Below are 19,731 nucleotides of genomic sequence, written 5' to 3'. Positions count from 1 at the left end.
TGCACAGAGAAAAGGGCGAAAGAAGAGACGCCTCCATTGCTAGGCAACAATTGCCCGGACAGAGCATGCGCTTGCAAAACATGATGTGTTGTCGCCTCTGGAATAGTTTTAAGAATTCACACTTTTTTTTATTATTATTATTGAGCGCTGTCTCACGTTTTCCAAACCCGTGCATCACGGCGTTTGCTTTCTGCACCTTGTCCTCTGCTGCTAGTATACTGTTTCAGCTGCTGTGAAAGATGCATGGAAATCTGAGAATCCCCAGATTTCAGAATATAAGTTCGTAGTACTGAGGCATCAACATGACACGGAAACTGAATAACGACTGTTATCCTGAAAAGTTCAGTATTATGAAGTTTGTAGTAATTAAACATGTTTACATTGAAACCACAAGAAGGTAGCTGGGGATTTCTGAAAAGTTCATCAATCTGAAAAGTTTATGTGGTGTTCATAGTAACGAGATTTCACTGTACAGTAAGACCTCATTAATTCAAATTTCACGAGACCGAAAAAATTTTAGAATTAACCAAATGTCGAGTTAGTGAGGGTATCAAGGATACACTAAAAAAATGCTTACTACGTCCACATGCTTTTTACTTACTGGATGAATTGGCAAATCCTGTTTCTATTTCGCACAAAATATGTAGGAAAGTTGCAATTCTTGTCATCTCAGGACTGATAAGGTCCCGCCAGACAGCATTTCGCAATAACAATGGCGCCGCGCACAATCTGAAGTGGTCCACATGGTGCATCTTAAGCCCTATTATGCCTGCTCTTGAACTCTGTTATTTTGTTGTCTCTTTATTATGGGCGTTTGTTTTTCGCTTTTGTGTTTGTTTGCAGGATCAGGACGATGCTTTTTAAGAGGACGGTATTGGTGCGTGTACTTGTTTATCTTTCACCGGTGCTAGCTTTCCACCGGCTAAACAATGTTAAACATTATTGTTTGGCGCAGGACACGCCTGCATGTATCAGAAGTGTCTCAAACGTTAATGTTTCTACCCGTTGTCTGATGTCACTAAACCTTTTGTGATCTGATTGAATGAGTGACGCGAATTGTCTAGTACTTTCTCAAAGACATGCAGGCACCAGCGATTACTCTGGAATTTTCGATGACTCATGCATAAAAGCCGACGCGCTTGACCCCCAGATCAGATTTTCGATGATCGCTGACTGTGTTCGTCGCTGTTGTTCTTTGAGTATAGCCCGTCTTTGAGTGCACAGATTTACCCAATACAATGCTAGTTTCATCACGCACAGTTTTGCTGCTTTCTTCACCCCTCACTAATACGTGACAATACTTTTAATTCTTCAATGGGCAGGTCATACTGAAAAAAAAATAGCACCCTTGAACGCCACCTTAGAGGCCAACTGTGATAAAATGTCATATCGTAAAATTTGTTACAAATGGATAGTAGAGGCCAAATAAGCAATCCTGCCAAACCTATAGCATAAGGCTAGTACTAATTGCAGTGTTTAAATTAGAAGAATAAGTAGCCCTTTAGAAGGTGATGCAAGCTCCTGGAAATATGCAGTGAAATATGGATGCAGTGTAAACCTCGGAAAGTCACCCATGGCCAGATGCAGTTGCCCAGGTGCATCAGTAAGAGGAGCTCGCACTCGTTATAACAGCTTACATTACTTTAAAGGCCATATTTTCCTGCTAGCAAACAGCACTGTGTCACCAGCAAGAAATTCAAGTAATCAACCTGCCAAGTCCTTTAAGGCAGATGTTCAGATGTATCTACAGGGCCTGTCCATTACTGAAGCACATTCTTCATCAATGTTAGAACATTGTGCATGTGCAACAACACATGCCTTACCAACAACATGAAGATGCACAAGAGCAGGTCAGAGAGGTACTCGAGTTCTACATGATTCCAGCAAGTGAGAAGCCTGATTGGCTCACATAGCGGCTACAGCTTCTCCGATTGGCTTATATTGCCAATATTTCCCAAGGCAACATTTGACAGTGTCCAGGGGTGCTATTCTGGACACTGACAAATTCATCTTGCCACTTGATTGGTTAACATGAAGGCTACGCCATCTCTCATTGGCTCAAAACATCAACATGGTGGAATTTGAGTGTCCAGAATAACACCCCCCAAATAGAACCCTGTGCCTAAACCATGGGATAACCCAAGCCAAGTCATAAAGTTGTCAAAGCTACATTTGAAGTTAGTCATGCGCGAACCACTGTGCCACATATGCAGTGCTCTCCTTTACTGGTCTTGGGTTACTTCTCTGGCTGCTGTTATGAATTTTAGGCACTCAGAATCCTCACACAGCTTCAAAAAGCGCGAACTTGTGGGGATCAAGGTGCCTTCCCATGCCTCATCCCCCAGCTCGCACACGGTGCTCAGCTAGATTTCCGGGAACCACCACCCCTGGCTAGCGCATTGGAGCTAATTGGCTAGTGCGTTGGAGCTAATTTCCTGTGCAAACCATGCTTCTGCCTCCAAGTGTAGAGTCACCGTGCGAGCATATCGCATAGCTCCCGAGTGGTGGCCCTGGGCGCCCGCTCCACCCGAACTCTCTTCCACCGAGTGCTTTATTGCAATGGCAGATGCTCACAGCCCAGCAACAAGTTGTTGGTTGCATGGGACCTTTTGCTCCCATAACTTCTCGTTCTCACGCTTGATGAATTGCTACCTGGTTAGACCTAGCACAGTGGGTGCGCATACTTGGTCTTGCGGTGAGCCTTTGACCATAAGCACCGCGACTGTCATACTATGTTGTATGTTCGGTTAATAAACCCATATTTGTCGGCAATCCCATTCCGAAGCCTTCTCTGCGCCATGTCAGAGTGTCTATGAACCCTGCCATAGTGCCTTTGTGCATTGCAAAGTGGGGGAGTGTCATGCACTCTCCTGACCGCCGCTCGTAGGGTAAGCGTTGTGCAAACCCATCTGCCCAAACTCCTATCTTGACACCTGCGCTGACAAGGGTAGCACTGAAGCAAAGGACGTACACTAATACCCCTGTCACACTAGACATTCTAATGTCATTAGATTCGAATGACATTTGATGCAACTAATTCCATTCGACCCGTGGTGGTGCTACCCAGGAAAAATTGTTATTTGGTCATGATATCAAAGGCGATCATTGCAAAAAAAAAATTGGTGAGAACAACAGAATAAGCATTGTGTAGAATGTCTGCAAAATCAATCTATTTTAATATAAATATGGGGCATCGCTCCACTGAAATAACACGCATATAAAACTTCTAATTCCAGAATGTCTGGCCACTATAAGGCAAAACAACTCGGCAGCTTAGTAGCCATAGCCGATAAATTGCAGACAAACAACATGACTGACATGGCAGTGCTGAACAACAACGCTCAGTTGCAGTAGGTGAAGTGGTTAGTTGATGCTTGCTTTGCATTGCGAGCAATGCATACTGATCTGAGGAAGAGGCTCAATCATTAAATAGAAGCAGGTGCCATTCGAGATGCCGAAAACGCATGCATAGAGGCGCCCAATAGTTTACAGCATAGAGTTTTCTACAATATACTACAGGGAACTCTGGTGCTATAGTCGTTGACTCACCATGGGAATAATGGAAAGCACATGGATTTGTCTGATCTTCATGTCTGTGGATTCAGACGTTCTTGTGGCTTTGTATATTACGGTAGTGAAAGCTCGTTCATTCGACTTCCGTTAATTCGGAAAATCGGATAATTCGACCTTCGCGCCTGGTCCCTACAAATATATATAGGAGTCTATGGGAAGAAACTCTCGTTAATTCGGATGGATTCCAGCCCACCTCGGATAATTCGGATGATTTCGGGCAGCCACCTAGGCTCGAAAACGAAAATACGGCAAACGCGGCACAAAAGTGATACCCAAACGCACCATCGTCATTGACATCAAGTAATAAACTTGGCTTTTCCTTGTTTTTGCATGTGTCGGCATTATCGACAGGGCCATTTTATCGCTTTGTTGCTGTCAGTACGCTACATCCTTGCACGCTGTTTTGCCGAGGACCACTGGATTTAGCTCGGCTCAGTTATTGAACTTTATTGGTGCTTTTCTGTTGTGCGCCCGTGTGACTGCATTCCCCGCCGATGGCAATGCCGGCGAAGCGGCCGAAATACGAGGCCAAGAACTTGGCTACCAAGGTGGAAATTTTGCGGGCCCTGAAGGACAGGCTCTCTCGACAAGAAGCCATGAAGAAGTATGACGTGAAGAGAAGTACCTTGAGCACGTATGTGAAAAATGAAGAACAGATTCTTCAGGCGTTCGAAAGCAAGAAGTTCCGAGCGTCACGAAAGCATCTGCGAACAGCAGCTCATCCAGAGTAGGAAGGCTTTGCTTCGCTAGGTGGTCGACTCACGTAATGCAAACCTGCCATTGAGTGGACCCCTCATCGTGGCGCAAGTGAGAGGTTTGCACTGATGATGCATATCGATACATTCAAAGCATCGGAAGGGTGGTGTGTGCGCTTCAGAGAGCAACATGGCCTCATTTTTAAGACTGTGCAGTGAAAGAGGTGCTGTCAACGAAGACGTTGCCAACAACTGGAAGAACGCTCAGCTGCTCGAACACATCGCTGCCTATGATCCAAAGATATATTTAACGCTGATGAAACAGCACTTTTCTTTAAGGCTTTGCTTGACAAGACTGTGACCTTGAAAGGAGATCCGTGCATCGGCGGCAAAAGATGCAAGGAACGCGTCACCATTCTTTTAGCCGCCAACATGACAGGAACTGAGCGCTTGCTGCTTGTCATCATTGGAAAGCCACAAAAGCCTCGGTGCTTTAAGAACATGCCTGCTCTTCCAGTGGAATACCGAGCGAATAGAAAGGCCTGGATGACGTCGGAAATTTTTTGAGGCTGGATGCAGAAGTTAGACCGACAGTTTTCTGCAAAGAACCGCAAAGTGTTAATAGCGCTGGACAATTGTAATGCGCATAACAGTATCACCGGACTGGACAACATAGAAGTTGTTTTCTTGCCGCCGAACACTACATCGGCCCTCCAACCGATGGACCAAGGCATAATTCAGAATGTCAAGACGAAATACTGCAGGCGCGTGCTGGAACGTATGCTCCTGTGCCATGAAGTCGGCAAGCAGTATGACATGAATCTTTTGAGCACGGTCAACATTCCTACCTACGTTTGGCACAACACGCCCGCACACGTCGTCGCCAAATGTTTTAGACACAGTGGCTTCGTTGTGCATGAGCCTGGCGATGATGCAGTGGCCGAAGTATCGCTAGACGACAATGGAGATGACTGCGAGGATTTCGAGGAGTTCTGCCGGATGCGGTGACACTCGCTGATTACGTCGGCATTGATGATGGCGTTGTTACAGCCGGCTCTCTTACCGATGAAGAAATTGTCAGGGACGTGCTGCACGGCGAAGATTCTGAGGAGGAAGAGGAGCAGCCTCGGCCCCTCCGCACGGTGAAGGAAGCCGCGGAGGCCCTCGCTGTGTTGGAATAATTTTGTTGGGACACTGCAGACAGCGTGCTGCCAAGCAGCGCCTGGAAGGACTTTGAAAAAAAAGTATCAGCGCGGGTTTCTGCACGAAAGCAGACGAGCATCCTCGATTACTTTGCGCAGTAAAGGTATGTTGATGAAAGTGGTGCATTTATTGTTTTTGTTGTCCACTCGATAATTCGAACAAAGCTTACGGTCCGTAGAAGTCCGAATTAACGAGCTTTTACTGTATATAAATCTTATTGTCGTAAATTTCAGCGCAATCTATGCTCTTTAAAGTGCAGAAGACGTCGCGAACACGCACAATTGCTATTAATTGCAGCGATTGGGCTTGTCCAGGTGGCCAAATCGAAACGCGCCAAGTGTCTCAAGGCACTGGCATGCCCGCAATAAATTTGTAACGACATTTCACATCACTTGTCGATGCATGTGTCTGGTGTAATGGTTTCAACATTAGGCTTCTGTGCTAGAGTTCCCATGTTCGAATCATGCTGTCGGACAATTGTAATAATGTTTATTCATTTATTTATTACGCAGTATATTGCTGAAAATGAAGAGTTTACAAAGTGACGAAGCTGTTTGAAGCCAGAAGGACGATGTTTAGGCAAATCCATGTACTTCCCATAATCCCCACGCTGGTTCAACCGCTCCCATTGCAGCTCCCGTAAACACTAGTGCCAGAGTTCCTTCTAATAATTATTCTATGAAACTCTATGGTTTACAGCATGGCCGACTAGCAAAGCGAAGGCCGCCAGACACCACTGAGGTGGAGAGTAAAAACATTTTGTGACAGCCGGCCCTATAGCTTTTCTCTAGTTAAAATGATAGGTTCCTTAAACCACACATAATTAATTACCTCTTTACATGAGTGCTTCTGAAATTACGAATGCTCAATGTCATATTTTGCCTTGTCTCTGGGAGTAAAGTATACATTCGCTTTGAGTTTCTCGTACTCATTCGACTGCAGAAGTAATTCGATTCTAATGATATTACATATCGCTTTGTAGCAACCAAATAATGTCATTCGATGCTAGGTATTAAACCTCCATATAACGAACTTCAATATAATGAAATTCTCAATATTCCAAAGTACCGTAAAAACCCGCGTATAATACGAACCCGAATATAATACGAGGTGAAATTTCTGGGACGAGAAATGGAAAAAAAAAAAGTTTTACTCGCTTATAATACGAGTGAGAGAAACTCGGGGAAAACATTTATTTAAATCGGACTCAGCACTTCATTCACTGTCTTCCTCCACTGCGCTTTCATCGGACAATTCCTTGTCTGACATATCCTCCCAGAGGTACTTGTCCTCGGTGCCATCGAGCGCGTTCGAGATCCCGCACTTCTTGAAAGCGCGACGCACAAGGTTTTCTGGGATGCTCGCCCATGCGTCCACGATCCACTTGCACAGCATGGCTGGCGATGCCCGCTTCAGCCGCCCAGTCGGCGTCACTGCAGGTTCACCTGACCGCATCCACTCTGCGTAGCACCGCTTCACCGCGTCCTTGAAAGGCTTGTCGACGTAAACATCTAGAGGCTGCAGCTGAGACGTCATCCCACCCAGGGTAACGACGAGTTCAGTATTACAATCACGCAACAGCTTCTTCACCGAGTCGGCCAAACGGCCACGAAACGCGTCCAGCACGAGGATGGACGGGAACGACAACAGTGCACTGGGCCGCCTACACCAAACGGACTTTATCCAGTCGAGCACAAGACTCTCATTCATCCACCCTTTCTCATGGCATTTAACGATGACATTTTTCGGCAGCTCACCTTTCGGCATTGTCTTGCGCTTGAAGACGACATAGGGCGGGAGCTTGCGGCCGTCTGCCGTGCATGACAACATGACGGTAACACGCGTCTTCTCGTTCCCAGTGGACCGGACACAAACTTGTTTCGAGCCCTTTTCGTGCACGGTGAGGGGCGATGGCATGTCCAGATAAACTGGTGTTTGGTCAGCATTGCCGATTTGCCCTAGCTGAAAGTTCTTCAACTTGCACAACGAAATAATGTGGCGCTGGAAAGCCACCAGCAACTCTTCAAACGATTCCGGCAGCTTTTGTGAAATTGAAGTTCTCCGGCGCAATGAAAAACCTGCACGGCACATATACCGATAAATCCAATGCTTGCTTGCTTTGAAGGTGGAGCTCGTTAGGCCTTTTTCTCTTGCAAGCTCCCTAGCTTTTGCCTACATGAGCTTCACGCTCACAGCAAGATGCGCGGCTCGCTGTTCTTGGACGAATTCCGTCAGTTTGAGTTCAATTTCCGGGAATGTCCCATTCTTCAGGCCGGGAAAGCTTCTTCGCATTCCGCTGCACTTGAAAAAAGCTTCTTTTTGCCGTCGCCATCCGCGGATGCTTCCCTCGGTGACGCCAAACTGCCTCCCGGCCGCACTGTTGCCGATTTCCCCTGCCGCTAAAATCACATTTCGCTTGAAAGCTGCCGAGTACTGCTTCCGTGCCCCCGACATCGTGCTCCTTCACTGAAAAACGATGCACTTCGCGAAGCGCGGTTAACACGTGAACTGCCAAGGTCCGCACTCAACAAAGAAAGAAACGATGCCGTAGCCACGCTGCAATAGCGAAGGCAAGCCGTAGCCAGGCAGCAATAACAAAGCCAAGTTGTAGCCACAGAGCAATAACGAAACCAAAACGTCGAGCCGAGCTTTGAAATTTTTGTCCGGATCCGCATATAGTACGAGGCGGAAATTTGGGACGCTAATAACAGGAAAAAAACCTCGTACTATATGCGGGTTTTTACGGTATTTAACTTTTTTTAACCTCTTGTCAATAGAACACCGTGTATTAGGAACCTCAATATAACGAAGTGCGCTTGTATGCGATTTCAATATAACGAAATTTCACTGCCGCCACAAACTAATACCGAGAGAATAAATGGAATGGTCAAAGGATTGAATTACAAGCTGCTGTTCACAAAAGCACCTCTCAAATCACACACTGCTGCGTGACAAGAGTGACCACTGAAGTGGAGCTGCATTATGTTCCGTATAAAGATCAACTGCAATAAGATCCTATCGGGCACCGTGTGCTGTGTGCTTTAGCTGCGAGTGAAAGTGTGTGAGAGTGAGACAAGAAAGATGGTGGCTTCGGTAGTGCTGCCCTCCCGCGCGAGCAAAAAGAAAGAGAGGAGGGAAGCGACTTCACAGTAACAGAAACAAGCTGTGTGTGTGTGAGGGGAGGGGGGCATTTTGGCCATAGCTGCACATGGCTGTAAGCACAGCTGAGCGCATACGCAGCTGCACACCCTGCTTTAGAGGTAATCTGTCGCATGTGCAAAGAGTGGGCATGGCAAAACGGCATGGCAAAACAGCGTGGTAAAACGGCGTCGCATCATGTAAGCTATCTTCCTGCGCGTTTTTAGTATTTCAGGTTGCGTAATATCGAGTTTCGGTGAACCATTGGCGCAAGAGGCAGATGAAGCATTCACTCTCTGCTAATGGCGCTTTTAATGATAGCATCGTCCCAGTGTGGGTGACGCGACCAGCCGCTTGGGTGGATTACATGCGGAAGCCTGGCTGGCTTCACTTAATTCGTAGCGCCAATGTGAAGATATCGGTGATGTGGCATGAAGCAATATCATTTGTCGCCGGCTCCCAAATTCATCAAAAGGAATAGTTTTTTTCATTCAAATTTGCTTTTTTCGATTGTACTTGTGCCACCAGTACTCCAACCGGTAATTCAGAAAATTCTGCAGTCCCTTCTCGTGTAAGAAAAATTGAACAGCCACTGTATTTACTTGCATATAATGTCAAATTTCAACACAATGATATTCCGACATAACAAAGTGAATTGCCGATTTTACCGACTTCATTATATCAAGGTTTAACTGTATCAGAAAATGACTTGAAAAGAAATACTGAAGCATGGCCAACTTCTGTTCAAGTTGAGTGGGAACGGAGACCTGGCTCATGCACTGACCACATTTGTAGCGACAGCATAACAATGGTTGAAGTATAGATTGACCAAGTCACATGCAAGCATATGTGTGCACAGCAATACATTTGACAAGCCCTTTTCTTTTTTAAAGCAAAGATCTTAGGCGCCTGTTCCTGCAGCTAGCGTCGGCGGCCCTCACCATCCTTGGCATAACGAGGCAAACAAGCACAGCAAAGGATCAAAGAGGGAACACAGAGCACAGCGGAGAATGAAAGATGGCGATAGGGGAGGGAGTGCAAGGACGAAAGCGGAGGAGGGTATGGTGAACGCGTGAGAAGAAAAGCACAGTGCCATACAAGACAGGCTCTGCGGCGACGATGGCTACAAGATGGCGCCAGAGTATCTTGCGTTGTCTGTTCTCCGATGATGCAACTGATACCATATACTGAAACAAAGCGCTACATGAGCGGAGGCCTGTCTGCGATGGCTGCTGTGAATCACACTCACACGTCACCCATGTGCTGCCTCTCGCAACCTCCCCATTAGCAAGGCAGTCGCACCACACTATGCTCCATTTGCAACATGCTGCACGAAAGAGTGTCTGCGCCAGCCAATATATCGCGAAATGAAAGCACATATAGAGCTCCACACAAATTTCACATTAGGGTGTAATGTAATCAACGGTGATTTTTTTGGAGGGCGATACTTAAGAAATGACACTCTTACTTTCTGGTAAATTCGTTACTTCAAGTTTCCTATTTATTTGGACATTCAAAATTTTAAAAATTAAATTATGGTGTTTTACATGCGAAAACCACGATCTGATTATGAGGCATGCCATAGTGGGGGACTCCAAAAATTTGGACCACCTAAGGTTCTTTAACATGCACCTAAATCTAAGTACATAGGTGTTTTCGCATTTCGCCTTCATCAAAATGCGGCCGCTACGGTGGGTCTATTCAGACATTTAGGCGGTTCACGTTGAGACCGAATTTTAGGTTGGCGACTTACTAGTTCCAGAAACGATATTGTGAATGATGTGCTAAAGTACCTTGTACTTTTGTTCTCTTAAACACTAGCTGCTGCAGTAGCTTGTTGATGCTTAACACTTGTAGCAACAGTTCTAAGAGGGTGTATGACATAATGCTACACCCTCTACACAGTATTCTCAGTAAATGAAACTTCTCTTGGAATGTATTTCTCTGTGGTCCGTCCCTCTAAGTTCCAATTAGCAAGATTCTACTGAAGAAAATATAGAGCAAACAACAAGAGACGAGAAAAAAAAAAACATAATATGAGCGCAGCTCATATTATACTCCTTGTCAGTATGGAATACCAATTCGCCCAGCTTCAGTACTTCTAATTCTACAGTAATGATCTTTAATACATTTTTAGGGAAAATGTGAAAAGCATTCCACTGTTCTCTCAAAACCCACTTTGACAGTTGCAAGTGCTCCTTTTTCTCTTAACATGCATAATGAGTAAAGTAACTTATATGCCTTTTCCTGTGCAGAAAGAAAAATGAACACATTTATGCATATACTATTCAAACTTGTAAGTAAATCATTCCCATTTTGAATTATGCTCAATTACAAAACAATTGAACAGCAACTTCAGTTTTCATCTCTCTTGTGTCCCACCCGTTAATCGCAAAATTAATCGGCACTCAGGCAGCGACTACTGTTTAGCTTAATATAAAAGTTGGCAGGCTGTCGTTAACATGTGCCTATTTATTATGCATTAACAGCTACTTAAGCTCAAGAAGCCAGCTTAGCTGTGAAAACTAGTCTCAAAGGAATAACAAGTATGTGTTCCCTCTGTTACTAGCACTGTAAATGCCTACAGTCCCTTTTATTACAATACAACAACTCAAGAGTTGCCGTTATGCGCAAGGTACTATGAAAGCTACAATGTAATGGAGGAGAAAAGTGCAGTTACTGGTGCCGTATCATTCCCGTTGGTGTCAACCATTTGTACATCCACTTCAACTCGTTCTCCAAGATCCATTCCTTCAACATCAGGGGCTGGTGTAGTCTGCTGACCTTGGTTCTGCAAGCCGAACATACAGCCCAAATAGCATAAACACCCCGGAAATTTAGCTACCAGATCTTCAGTCTAGAGAAGTAAACCTTATGGATTAAATAAAAAATCACACCTGGAAAGAAACAACCAATGAACTGAAAATTAAACTTTAATTTTTTTACAAGGCAACTTTTGCCTCTCCAAAGTGGTCACAACAGCAAATACCCAGGAAAACTTCGTAATGTGGATTGCTTGTAAATTGCTTGTAAATGACTAAACTGGTTTACACACTATACCACCAACAATCACCCCAGAAAGCTTCAAGTTTTTTTTTTTTTCAAAGGTTATATCTACCTAGTGTCCAGCAAAATTTACAGTACAGTAGAGCCTCAAAGGACTGGATAAATATTGTATTTATTCAATTATGAGGTGGTCACGATTAGAAGATAACTGTGCAGTCGGGGGACCTGAGAAAAATAACTAGTATGCACACTAATATAAAGCGGTATAGAGTAGCCAAATGATTAATCAAACTTGGTGGGGATAGCCTGAAATATTGAATGTAATCGATAGCCCCGGGAATAATCGGTGCGGGTTATTAGTGAATTTCGTCTTGAGGTGAGACTTCAACCAACTGTGAATTTCGCCTTATGTGTGGCTTTATGGCATGCAGCATGCACTGCTGTAAAGCAGCACATAAGGCATAATGCGCATATAACCTGCACCCTGCCTTTACTGTTAAATTTTTCGTACTCTCAGTATGGTACCACCTCACCTGCCAAGGTCTATTAGGTGCTATGACTTGCGCTGCCATCTAAAATCTGAAGTGCTGGAAATGTGGCAATTCATCTGATATATTGAAACTAACAATCAATCAGCCCTACATATAAGGTGGGAGGTGATGTCGAGGCTAAGGGCTCCGGGAAAAAAACCTCATATATTCAAATAAATACGGTATCTTCAAATTAAAGGGCCCCTCAGAGGTCTGGCCACTTTGAACTGACAAGTGCAGTATATACAATGTGCACTAACGATCATGCCTGCAAAGCATTACACCGCTACGTACTGCAAAAGCAACTGAAATTTCAAGTAAAAAGCCGTGGGCCCTTCTCTTTGCGGGCACCACGCTCCCAGCGGATAGTCGATGTCATTCGCACAAGGCACCTACATCACTCACAGTGCTGTGAAGTCACTCGCAGTGGCACGTGACTGAGAATTATTCACAGCAACAGCAATTATTTGTTTGATCTGTTGCTTCAATAGATGAATTTACATTCAGAAAAATAAAACCTACAAACTATATGTATGCATCATATTGTTTTACTTTGTACCATAGCAAGAGAGATTCACCTGCTTTTTGTCTGCTGTTTCGTCTGCCATTTCATCTGCTTGTTCCCACGTCATGCAGTTGCGCAAGCAGAGAATGAAACTGTCATTTTCTAGTGCATTTCTCTGCAGGCTTTTCTTTTTCCCAAATAAAAACGCCCACGCTAGGTCTATCTCGTTGGAAGTGCCTGGGTTGGGCAATATTTGTGGAGCTCCACAACTTTCCTATTGACGCCTAAACGCTTCAAGCTATATTTAAAAAGTTAATTCATTTATCTTGGCTAATAACTCAAAAATAGAGGAGCAAGAAAATGGTACTGTAAGTTTAGATAACCGCTAACAACATCCATGTGGTTTCTGTTCTGAAGAACACATAGGTTTTTTTTCAAATCTTGGTCCAAGTTAGCTGGGACACCCTGTATATGTCATACAACCTCTTAACACTGTTAGATATGTTAAGCATAAAGAAATGAATAAAGCAGCACATTTGTCCTGTGGTTTGAGTAAGGTCGACGGCTACTGGATTGACTAGGCTTCGCTGGTTTCGGTTTCGATGAGGCACCAGCGAAATATCAAAACAAAAGCAGAGCACTTGCTGCTCCCGTTGGCGGCAAAATAGCACGCGGTCTTGCAAGGGAGCTTAAATTACTGCACGGTGCGCTGTAAAGCATCCAAAATTTCAGTTGTCTTTACTTTGGTCGTCTATGAGGTGAGTGGCAGTGCCATGAAGCTGTCCAGGTTTGTACATGCTATGCATTAGAAATCTATCAAATTTTTCCCTGCTTGAGCCTTTGCCATCGCTTTTTAAGGATTGCTTCCTGAATAGAAGACAGGTGAAGCGAAAGATATAACTACCTTCGTTACAATGGACCCACGTACAACAGACTATCGGATATAACAGACCATAAACCAGCCTTAGTTTGTTCTACCTTATATATTAATGCAACGAAGTTCGCTTTTAAAGGAGTGCCCTACAATGGACTATCGGGTACAGTGGACGAAATTAGTGTTATTTTTTTTCAAAATCCGACACACAAAACATAGTTTTGCCATGTCGACATGGGCTGACAACTGACTTGCGAGGGTCAGCCGACCATCACGCGCGCGAGGCAGGAAGGCAGGGCAAAAATACGCCGTCTTCTTTCCCGTGTGGGGCATGGGGGGAGGGGAGGCAAGAGAGAGGGGTTCTACTCCAGCGGCTGCCCACGCAGGTGCCATATCTTGAAAGCGATCTGCGATGTGGACAAAGTGAGCGCTCGCACAGGTGCCGTATCTTGAAAGCGAAAAAATTTAATTACGGGGTTTTACCTGCCAAAACCCTGATCTGATTATGAGGCACGCCATAGTGGGGGACTCTAGAGATTTGGACTACCTAGGGTTCTTCAATATACACCTAAATCTAAGTACCACGAGTGTTTCTGCATTTCGCCCCAATCGAAATGCGGCCGCCGTGGCGGAGATTTAATCCAGCGACCTCGTGCTTAGCAGCCCAACACATTGAAAGCGATCTGCAATGTGAACAAAGTGTGCAGTCGCACACGGACCTCATCTTCAAAGTGATCTGTTATGTAGACAAAGTAAGCGAGCCCAGTGCCAGTAGCTTCCTATGCACTGTGCTTTCGACGTTTAGTTTGCATTGAAGGAAGAGACAGCATAAAGGTCAGTTCGCTGGGTGCTGCTGCTGTGCTTATCTTGCTTAAATGGCTATCGCAATTGACGCTTGACGATTCGGGCGAAACTACGACTTTCGTTTGTTTTTTAGTTTGGATGTTCGTCATTCACACTTCTTGCAATAAAGTTGTTAGACATCGCGACGAAAGTTTTGGAAGTGAGGCCCTTTGGATATTACGAACTTCGGATAAAACGGACATTTTTTGTCGGATTATCAGGGTCCGTTGCAACGAGAGTTAACTGTATCTCAGATCTTGCCTCTTTCTGAAAAACTCTGTGAGCTTGCTTTTGCGGTTTCGTTTAAAGAGAGTTGCAAAACTTTTTGTTCTGATCAACAAAAGTCTTTTTCCATTACCTAAATGCAAAACCAACCAATATAGAGCTGCTGGGGAGGTATTCTGTAAGTGTCCACCTAACGGACTGTCCATTTCAGCCGCTACTGATTGGCTAAGGCTGCTCGTCTCCTCCTCTCTCGTACAGCTGCATCCAATCAACAGTGACCGAAATGGACAGTCCACTAGAAGGACTATTGCAGAATACCCCCTGTTCTGATAAAGCGGCACTTCTGTTTAAGCGATTTACATTTACAGAGATTTCACTGTATTTTGTGAAATGTTTAGGGTCTGTTAGAAAAACATTAAGTGAACGCTAAAGAATAAGGCAGCCAAGGGTGAAAGGAATCAGTTGCATACAAGCCATGTATAAACATGTATAAAAACCATACAAACCAGCTCATTGCAGTATGTTACTGGTTGTTCTATAATTCCACTATCATACACCTACCAATATTGCCATTTTATTGCGTTTCATATCAGTATTCGCACATCCACGCTGACACTTCATACCACATAATTGCTGCACAGTGTATCTTTGTGACATGAGCCAGTTAAGATGAATTTCAATAGTATCTAAATATGAAAATAGCCACATTGCAACTACCTCACTAAATGGGTGTATCAGCACAATTATCAGTACAATTATCAAAAAGATTTTAGTACTCCATGATTCCCAGAGTTTGGATGTTCTTTTTTGTTGTCTCCAAGTAAATTTACAAGCAGTTAGCCTTGATTAACAATACCCTAGAATTGTGTTACTGCCCAGAAGTTTAAGTGCCCCCGAGGAAATGTGAGCACTTAAGTTTTGACACTCACGTTAATGACAGACTAAAACTAGACAAAAAGACATTCCCGTTTCATTCTGTGTCAGCAGTGAAAGTGAATTCTGCAATATGAGAGTCTGCAATTTCCAAGTTAGTGAGCAATCGGCTTCATGGAGTCAAAGGTAGGCATATTAAGTGGTAATTGCACATGCTCACACATGGGAAATTCTTGTGACAAAAAAGTCAATGCATTGAAGAAAGAGAAACTAGCATCTCTTATCTAAACACAATGCAGCATTACTTGTATGCAACTTCGTCCAAATTGCATTGATAACTTTTTACACTTTCAACAGAAACATTTACCTCAAGAGCAGCAATTACACGAGTTGCTTTCTGCACCATTGTTTGAGCCTGGTTGAGACGCAACTGGGCCTCACTCTGCATGGGGACCTGACCCAAGTTAATGTGCACATCCACAGAAGAACCATCTTCCTGCATCAAAAGTAAACAAGACAGGTAAGCACAGGTAAGCCTCAGACAACTTACAGTCTTAATCATCAAAACTTTCTCACAGTGAAAAATAAGCCTAAAGCATGAATTTTAACATACATTAAGCAGAAAGCCACATATGCAAATAAATGTGTTTCCCAGAGTTTATTTAGTGTTATTTCCAGACAAATACTGTTCATGAGCGCAACAAATTTCTTTTGAAAACTAAGGTCCCTTCGTTACAGTGATATCTTTTTTTGTGCCTCAAAGTCCAAGGGGATTGTTTAACCCTTTGAGGGTCGATTTTTTTCACCATATGCGACCGCCCAGGGTGGATTTTTTTTAATTACAGAATCTAATGCTTCTTAGGGACTTATTCTGAAAAAAATTTACCGTAATTTTTCTAGGGTGACCGTAAAGTGAGAAAGAAATATTTTGCGTTGGTATAATGTACTCTTCATTCATGAATAACAACAATAAAAAAAGGAAATAAACTTATAAGAATTAAAAATTTTATGCATTACTATACACATAGTTCAAGGCTTTGAAAATGCGCACACAAGAGTACTTCGAAACTCTCACCTGTTCCTGCTCTTACACTAATATTTACGTCCATAGTGTAATCGAACTGCGTAGGTGCGCGCACTCTAGAAAACTGTGTGGTTGTGTGCCCGCCAAAAACGCAAAATGCGTGACCAACTTCCACTAATCTTCACCTTATCACCAACCAAATGCAGTTAGCTTTCGCGAGTGTCCAAAAAAAAAAAAAAAAGCAACGGAAACCCATGCACGGCGGCATCCTTCCTGTGCGCACCGTTGAGAGCACTGAACAAGCGAAAAACAAGCGGTTGCCCTTTGAGCGATTAGTAACGAGATAGCCATCAGTTTTGCAAGTGCAAGAAGCCGAAACCACCCGCAGGACAAAACCCAAACCACTGCCCGCCCGCTCGTGCGGTACGTACGGCAGCAAACTAGCTCTAAAACAAACCATGCAACGAAAATCGAGAGAGGGAGGCGCGCGAAAAAAATTCCTTGTATTCCCACATAGTGGCAGCACATGATAGAAAAGAAAAAGTTAGGAAATTCGCACGCTTTTTAAACATACAGATGGCGCCGTAAATATACGGCATCAACCATTCTTGGACTTGTTCGCGGCGCCGTATATTTACATCAGTGACCCTCGAAGGGTTAAAAGCTTCACAATTAACTTAAGCAGGATGCCACTGTGTCCTAATAATGCATACAAATGCGTTTCTGTTTTGTATCCAATCCAAACGCAATACCGAATCGTGGGAAAACATGGGGAGGGCAGGTCATGAAAATTCAGCACAATGAGCAAAACGAGAACAAGCTGAAAGCAGGAGCCAACATTTCGACAAGTGGTCTTGTCTTCTTCAAGGCCTTGAAGAAGACAAGTCCACTTGTCGAAATGTTGGCTCCTGCTTTCACCTTGTTCTCATTTTGCTCAATACCAAATTGTGTCACACACGGGTGTTCAGTGCACTAAAATGAAAAACAATTATTCGCATCTACTGCAAAGCATACTTGCGGTAGCAAAATACACACACTACATACAAGATACAGTAGCGACTAAAAAGGTACGATATAGTGGTTTTCTGTGAAAGATTCTTTACCCATGTTTCTAAGCCATCAGTTACTGTTTTTTCGATAACGTCAAACAGGATGGGCACTGCTGCCACTACGGGAACAGAGATGGATAACATTTTGTTTGTTGCCAGTGCCATATAGCTGTACTGTCCATTCATTTCATGGTGCTCACTGCTGCCTACATAAAGGTTTGTGCACTAGTGCATGTTTGTTTCATTCATCTCTTATCATAAACCTGCAGTACCATACCAATTTGCATTTTAAGATTCTTTTCATTTTTCTCTTGCCTCCTCTGGTGTCTGGTTGCTCAAAGCGATCAACTCACAAGTTGGATAGATGCCCAAGTCTTGCAGAACCTCTTCAAAGCCTTTGTGGCCTTTGTTGAATCACAGTATGGCTACAGAAGTGGCCGCCTCCACAACAGTTCGTGAAACAAATTTTTTTTGTGTGGGCACAGCAACCAAATTTTGCTGTGACAGCTTAATCAATATCTACAGTTGATGCAATTAGATGGTCAATGCAAGCTTGCATATCTAGCACAAAATAAACAGCATTAAGTGACTTCTCACCGAAGTTCTTGACATGACAGTGGCATTGCGGCCAATTTCTCCCATTCCAGATACAACATCCTGCACGATTTGCTGAAAAAACAAACAATACGCAAGATTCAGCATGTAGGCAATCAATCAAACAGTGTTTCCATTCAAAAGTTATGATCCTCACGAAAGAAGACTATAAGAAGCAAGATTCCCAGTGAGGTCATTCCACACCAAACAGATGAAGTGTTGAGCTTTAGCATCTTCAATTGCCTTGGAAAAAAACATCATGGTTTGGGAAGGTTATTTCCAGAATTTTATGCGCCACTAAGGTACAGCACCACTAATGAAGCCATCAAATATTTGTTATTCAAAGCGCAATTACAAAACTTATCCAGGAGTTTTTGGAAGCACTAGCCTCGTTCTCGAATTACATTTCAGAACAGTTGACAAGCCCACGACAATGAGCGACTGCTCCTTTCCCCCAGACAATAACTGGTGGCTCAGTTCAATACATACACTTTGTGCGCTTGATGGAGAATGACCCAAGAAAAAACAAAGGGAACTCATATGGGTATGCAACTGCAATATAAAATAAGCATAACAGCATTTGCATGGAGTACTGTGCAGCAGTAAGCATGTATTTTTGTTTTTTATTATTAATTTAATAATACTGTCAGCCTAACACAAACAAGGATGCCTCGCCTTCACCACCAATAATGGCACATGGGATTACACAAGTTTGCATCATAGATAATTACATACAAATTTGCATGTTTGTGTGTTCGTGTGCGTGTGATTAATAAAAATCGGGCCCCTCAGTTCACATTCTTCTCGTTTTTTTACATAACGACGGTCTCGAATGCGGCAACATTGATGCCTTCAGGTATAATGTATGGGTTTATTGACCAGTTGTGTTCACCCAAAAAGATCACATACTCATGACGCCTGCGGCATAAAGGATGTTCTACATCCACTGCCAAGGTTTGCACGTGGTGGCACTGGCTAACATTTCCAGGGTTAGTTGTAGTAGTAAAACATAAGCACCCCTGAAAGTGGATGTGAAAAGGTGCCACGGTAGCTCAATTGGCAACAGCATCACATGCGTAATGCGAAGATGTGGGGTCATTCCCCACCTGCAGAAGTTGTTTTTTCAACCATTTTCATTTCCAATAATTTATCACTTCTTTAATTAAATTAGTAAGTACAAGTAAGGTCGCTTATATTGCCCTTGTTTTTTGGCTTATGATTAAAAAAATGGGGCGCCTCGGTTGCTTCTTTATTATTGATATATATATATATATATATATATATATATATATATATATATATATATATATATATATATATATATATATATATATATATATATACTGATCAATTGAAACTGCGAAGTTGTGCTTTTCATCTTTCTAAACAGGCTTGGCCCATCGAAAAACTCACTCACTATATATATATATATATATATATATATATATATATATATATATATATGAAGCTGCACATCATTGCAAGTGATCCCAAATAAAACAATACATTGCTAAAGAAGAAAAAGATTGCAGAAAACAAGTTTCTGTGGTACAGCAGACTTTCGTTAAGTTGACTCTGGTTAATTCGATCTATTGGTTA

General features: G+C 43.3%; 1 protein-coding gene across 4 annotated transcripts in view; it reads right to left on the bottom strand.

Annotated features, from left to right (window-relative positions):
- The window catches only part of LOC135906157 (large proline-rich protein BAG6), a 231,625-nt gene that overhangs the window by 173,655 nt on the left and 38,239 nt on the right, over positions 1-19,731 (bottom strand). For 3 of the 4 annotated variants that reach the window (XM_065437392.1, XM_065437391.1, XM_065437394.2), the window contains exons 6-8: positions 18,136-18,207; positions 15,833-15,961; positions 11,290-11,400 (exon numbers count right to left, since the gene is read on the bottom strand). In XM_065437392.1, the coding sequence (XP_065293464.1) occupies positions 11,290-11,400; positions 15,833-15,961; positions 18,136-18,207 (312 nt within the window). The remainder of the gene's footprint in view (positions 1-11,289; positions 11,401-15,832; positions 15,962-18,135; positions 18,208-19,731) is intronic. The other variant, XM_065437393.1, reaches the window with a different exon arrangement.

This window comes from Dermacentor albipictus, chromosome 1, assembly GCF_038994185.2.
Source record: "Dermacentor albipictus isolate Rhodes 1998 colony chromosome 1, USDA_Dalb.pri_finalv2, whole genome shotgun sequence".
Classification (NCBI taxonomy): Eukaryota; Metazoa; Arthropoda; class Arachnida; order Ixodida; family Ixodidae; genus Dermacentor; species Dermacentor albipictus.
This window is presented reverse-complemented; position numbering and strand designations above follow the sequence as displayed.